Source organism: Gossypium hirsutum, chromosome D13 (genome assembly GCF_007990345.1).
Source record: "Gossypium hirsutum isolate 1008001.06 chromosome D13, Gossypium_hirsutum_v2.1, whole genome shotgun sequence".
Classification (NCBI taxonomy): Eukaryota; Viridiplantae; Streptophyta; class Magnoliopsida; order Malvales; family Malvaceae; genus Gossypium; species Gossypium hirsutum.
The window spans coordinates 6,966,295-6,972,275 of record NC_053449.1 but is presented as its reverse complement, the minus strand read 5'-3'; the positions used below and the strand labels follow the sequence as shown (position 1 = coordinate 6,972,275).

At 37.4% G+C, this 5,981-nt stretch overlaps 1 protein-coding gene across 1 annotated transcript; it reads left to right on the top strand.

The window, feature by feature from the left end:
• On the top strand, positions 1–354 carry LOC107919546 (RNA-binding protein 12). Its single transcript, XM_016848989.2, has one exon. The coding sequence runs from the start codon at positions 1–3 to the stop codon at positions 352–354; it is 354 nt and encodes a 117-aa protein (XP_016704478.1).
• The last annotated feature ends 5,627 nt before the right edge of the window (positions 355–5,981 follow it).

Sequence of the window (5,981 nt, the reverse complement as noted above, 5' to 3'; positions counted from 1 at the left end):
ATGGGTTGTTTCAATTGCTTTGCTTTGGGATTCTTCGTGGCTCTGTCGCTTGCAAGCATTGATGTCGGGGTTGCAGCTCGTCACCTTCAGCAACTGCCTCCAATGCCAACATTGCCTACAACCACACTCCCACCATTCCCATCTATCCCTAATCTCCCACAGCCATCCATACCATCTTTCCCAAGGCCTGGGGCGCTTCCTCCACTTCCTACCATGCCCGCTTTGCCCACACTGCCTAGTGTACCAAGGGCCACATTGCCCCCTCTACCAAGCATGCCTTCGATTCCCACAATCCCAACTACAATTCCCTCTATTCCATTCTTCTCTCCACCACCTTCTCCTTCTAGTCCTTAAAATTCCCTTTCGCTAGGTGATGGGTGGCAATTCCAATCCAGAGTCTTATTTTTTTGTCCACCACTTATATTGCTTTGTATAAATGGGAGTTTCCCCAATTCCCATGATTTTCTGTACTTTGATAGTTATTTTGCTTATTATTGGATTATATACTTATTTTTTATATATAATGTTTTCATTAACTAATTAATTACTGAATCCATTGTTAACACACGAGTTTATGAAACTAAGATAAGAATGAAACAATAAATATAAACAAAATAAATTAATTATGATGCAACGGTGAATCAAATCTAAATTATTCTTTGAGAAAGTAAACACTTGACTAATAAGCTACAATTTGAGGTTAAACTAACTCAAATTATCTCGAAGTTAAACTAACCTAAATTATTCTTAAAGAAAATAAACACCTGGCCACTCGGCCCGACGGCCCGCCCGAAATATGGGAGGGTTCGGGTAAAAATATAGGCTAGAAATATGGGCTTGGGTAAAAAAACGAGGCCCGTTTAAAAAACGAGCTGGGCCTCGGGCACCACTTTTTTGGCCCGGCCCGAATATAATAAATATATATATTATTTCTATTTTTAAATTTTAAAATACTTTAAAATAATTTTTTTATTTTTAAAATAATTTTTTAATGTTTATTTTAAAAATGGGCCGGGCCGGGCCAGGCCTGGACAAAATTTTAGGCCCATATTCGGGCCGAGCCGGGCCCGGGCCTAGGAGGCGGGCCGAAGATTTTTTTGAGCCCGACCCGAACCCGACCCGGCCCATGGACAGGTCTACAATAAACTACAATTTGAGGTTAAACTAATTTACATTTTTCAATGTTAAAGAGGATGAGTTTTTTATTAGATTTAAACCTTGATGCTTACTGGAGCTTTGTCACTAGGCAATAGTTTATTGACAATTTTTGTAAGAGTGGGTCCGTCTAGATCAACAGTGAAGTTGGTTTCACTAAGACTAAAACTAATAGTGTTAATGAGATTAGTTATTATAGTAGTGAAATTAAAATCAACCTTATAGTATATATTTAAATTCAAGCGCAACACTACTAGTGAGATCAAAATCGAAAATCACTATTAAGGATGTTAAATTAAAATATATATATGAAAATAAATAAATAAATAATTATATTTTAGTTAAACTATAATTAAACATTAAATTTATAAAAATACTTATATTATATTTAAATTAACTAATATATGAAAATATATTATATTAAATCATAATGAAAATCATTACATTATAAATAAATTGTCATATACCAACGCATACTGTACAAGCCCAATTTAACCTGGGCCACCAAACTACACCTAACCCATCAGACCCAAATAAATCAAACCCACCCCAAACTAAACCTAACCCAAACAGACCCAAAAACAAATTCAATCTAGAACAAGCCAAAAATTCAAACAGCCCAAACCCAAACCTAAACGTAACCCAACATCCCAGCCCAACAAACCAAAGTCAAACTAGGGTTTAAGAAAAGCTGAAACCCTAGCTTTCTTGGCCGTCGCATGTCTGCCACCGCCACTGCTGTGCGGCACCTGCCACCACCTGCTTCACCCACTTGAACCTGCGAAAGAAGAAATGACAACATAAAAAAAACTCTGTAAAAATGGTTATATAAGCTAAGAAAATGATTAACTGCTAAAGTTACATATTTTATGTAATTAAATTGGTTAATTTATGAGAATGCACCACTAATTTTGCCATATTTATTGAATTTTGTGTAGGAATGCAATTTGGGGCTAAATAGAAGAAAAAGGAAACAATTGGGCTAGATTGAAGAAAGAAGCAAAGAAGGAGGGCCAAAGCAGAATTTTTCCAAGAATAATTAGCTGAAATTGTTGACTTAGTGGGAGATTATTTTGAGATATTTTTTATATTATGGAAAATTTTCCTTGATTTTCTATACTAGTTGGCTCTTAATTTAGCAAGGCCACTAGTATAAATAGAGGTTACATTTGTTCATTTTAATGATCAATTCATAAATCAAGCTTTCAATTAAGTCTTTCATTAAGTGTTTTTTTTTTCTTTCTTCAGGTATTTTTCATCTAGTTCTTTTATCAAGTTTTTAATTACCAAGTTTTCTTTATCAAGTTTTGCAGCAAGTTTTTTTTTATAGTTTTTCATCAAGTCTTTTCATAAAATTTTCCATCAAGTTTTTAATCATTTCGTTTTTAAATTAAGCTTTTATCTCTTGCAATTCAATCTTTTCTTTCTTTTTTTTTTGTCAGCAATTAATTTCCAACCTTGCGTCACCTTCACCACTCACTTTCATTTTTTTCATTTATTCAATCTTATTTAATTATTCCAATACCAACATGCCCCAAACCTTAGCCAACTAAACCTATTTTCAGCTTTAGGCCGAAATTAGCCTCGTCAAAACCCGAGAGTTACGAACCCGAGTATTTAACTCATAAAGTTCCAGTACTTATTACTTCTCCGGATTAAGAGTATGATTTTGTCAACTCACAAAGTCAGATCAATATTAAGTCAAAAAACACGTCGTTTGATTTAGTGTGGTTAGACGTACAGTTGGAATTCCGAAAGGAACGTTTCTAATCGGGTTTCTGTGAACACATTGGTATGCCAAGTGGAGATTGCTGTTTGGTTCCGTCAAGGGAAGTAGTAACCGGATTTAAATGTCCCACACGGTTGAGGGCATTGGTTCGAGCTGGGCTATTCTAGAACGCAAAGCTGCCGGAGTTCTAAATCACGAACGTTTCGTGGTTGTTCGATCGGTAAGGGTTAGTTATTAGACGTTCCATAACTAATTTACACAAGGAAGAGTTGGTGTCCGAGGCGTCCTTGGCAGCTATAACTATCTTATTGGAAAAGAGGAGTTTATCAAATTTCGAGGATCAATTCAAAGACGAGGAAAATTCGCGCCTAAAGCTGAGCTTATTCAAATTAATTTTTCTTAATATTTATTTCATTGTTTTTATTATCCTGTTTTCAACTTTTACTTTTTACGTTATTTTTTTGTTTATTTCAGGTCATCAAATTTTATCCCCCTGAATTTCTTGGGCACCACAGCTACCTCGATATAAATCTGGTCAAGAGAGCAACAATTTACAGTAAATCAGTCTCTGAGGGATCAACCCTACTCCCTATACTGCATAATTTGCAAATTAAGGCGTAGGTTTATATTGGTGGATTCAACACCCATCAGTTTTGGCGCCGTTGCCGGGGACTGGCAACACTTACAATTGTTTAGATTATCTTCATGACCAGATCTTCATCCGGAGATCTTAAATACGACCCAGAGATCGAAAAATCAACACGAGCACGACATGAAAAGACGGAAGTTCTTAAAAGTGTAGAAGCAATTCAACGTGGAAAACAAGTCGAAGTGGTTGAACCAGAGACCGAGCCACTTCTTGAAACAAAAGAAGCAGAAGACAACCTCGGTGAACCAAAAAGGATGGCAAACCGAACCATTCGTCAACTAGCCGCTGCTCCCAATGAGCAAACACCGTTATGCATCAACTATCCAACTGGAGAAACCCTATTCGAGTTGAAGTCAGACCTGATCCACCTTTTGCCCACTTTTCGAGGCTTGAAGAATGAAAATCCACACACTCATTTGAGAGAATTCCACATGGTCTGCTCAAGCATGAAACCTCAGGGAGTAACCGAAGATGAAATTAAACTTCGGGTCTTTCCTTTTTCTTTAGTTGATACAGCAAGAGAATGGTTATTTTACTTACCCCTTGGTTCTATTACAACGTGGGATGACTTATCTCGTGTTTTTCTTGACAGATTTTTCCCAGCATCGCGAGTAGCTGAACTTATGAGAAACATAGTGGGAATTCGACAAATGGAGAGTGAATCGCTCTATGACTATTGGGAGCGATACAAGAAACTATGTGCAAGTTGTCCTCAACACGGTTTGACCGAGCAATCACTTCTTCAGTATTTCTATGAGGGTTTGCTCCCTATGGAAATGAAAATGATTGACGCAGCTAGTGGAGGGGCGCTTGTCAATATGACTCCTTAAAGGGCAAGAGAATTGATATCCACCATGGCAGCAAATTCTCAATAGTATCGGCAAAATTCAGAACCCACAAGACGGGTTAATGGGGTAAACGTTTCATCTTTAGAAGATAAATTGGATAAGCTCACTAATATTGTTCAAACTATGCTTACAGAAAAGAAGAATCTGACCCAGCTGTGTGGAATTTGTACTACATCTGAACATCTGACGGATTTGTGCCCAATCCTTAACGAAAATTCAACGGCACATGTTGACAATGTCGGAGGTTTTCCGAGACCTCCGCAAAGACGCTATGATCCTTTCTCCAACACCTACAATCCCGGCTGGAAGAATCATCCCAACTTGAATTACGGAGCTAATCCCCGATATAATCCGTCATACCAACCGAGACCTTTGCAACCACCGCAACTGCCACCCAAGCCGAGCACATCTCTAGAAGCTATTGTGGAAAGACTTGCCGTCGATGCTGTAAAATATCAACAGAGGATAGATGCATCAATATAGGAGTTAACTAATTAAGTTAGTAAATTCTCGATGGCAGTTAATCGTTTAGAGTCTCAAGGTAAATTACCTTCCCAGATAGAGCCGAATCCTATGCAGAATGTAAGTGCAATAACTCTTCGTAGCGGAAAAGTTTTGGAAACAGTTCCAAAAAAAAGTCATGAGTAAGATAATGAACGGGAAAAGCAGATCTCTGATCCAAAAGTCAGAATGGAATCAGAAATCCAGAAATCGTTGGATGCTGAAATGATATACCCGATCTCCAACAGTGATTGGATTAGCCCGGTTCATGTCGTGCCCAAGAAAACTGGTGTGACAGTGGTGAAAAATTTGTCAGGAGAGCTAGTTCCTACCTGAGTCCAGAATGGATGGAGGGTTCGCATCGATTACAGGAAGTTGAATGCAGCTACCCGAAAAGACCATTTTCCACTTCCCTTCATCGATCAAATGCTCGAGCGATTAGCTGGTAAGACTCATTATTGTTGTCTCGATGGATATTCAGGATTTTTCCAAATTCCGGTGGCACCTGAGGATAAAGACAAAACAACTTTCACGTGCCCTTTCGGAACGTTTGTGTATAGACGAATGCCGTCTGGACTCTATAATGCTCCGACCACTTTCCAGAGATGCATGTCGAGCAAATTCTCTGATTATGTCAAGAAAATCATTGAAGTCTTCATGAATGACTTCACGGTGTATGGATCTTATAGACGATTCATAAAAGACTTCTTGAAGATCATGCAACCGCTTTGCAGTCTATTACAATAGGATAAAGAATTTGAATAACACAGGTCGTCGAGCTAAATGACGTTAAACAAAGCGCTGTTGGGAGACAACCCAAATTTTATTTTCCTTTATGCAAATAAAATTTTTGGTAAAACGGAAAATGAAAATACATGTCGAGGATTAGTTCTGTCTAAGGAAAGACTTGGTACTTAAGTATGTCCATTGTGACTCACCTCTCTTTCTTGGGAACTTACTTGGCGCATTTATCACGACTATTTTACCAAATCTTGTAATCTTAGTTTTTAATAATTTATTTCTTGAGTTTATAGCTTAGCTAATAAATTTGAAAAAAAAAACATTTTAATTTTCCTATTATTATTATTATTATTATTTA

What these genes read in the sequence shown, in the direction of transcription:
- LOC107919546 (XM_016848989.2), top strand. Translation starts at nt 1, where the DNA reads ATGGGTTGTTTCAATTGCTTTGCTTTGGGATTCTTCGTGGCTCTGTCG.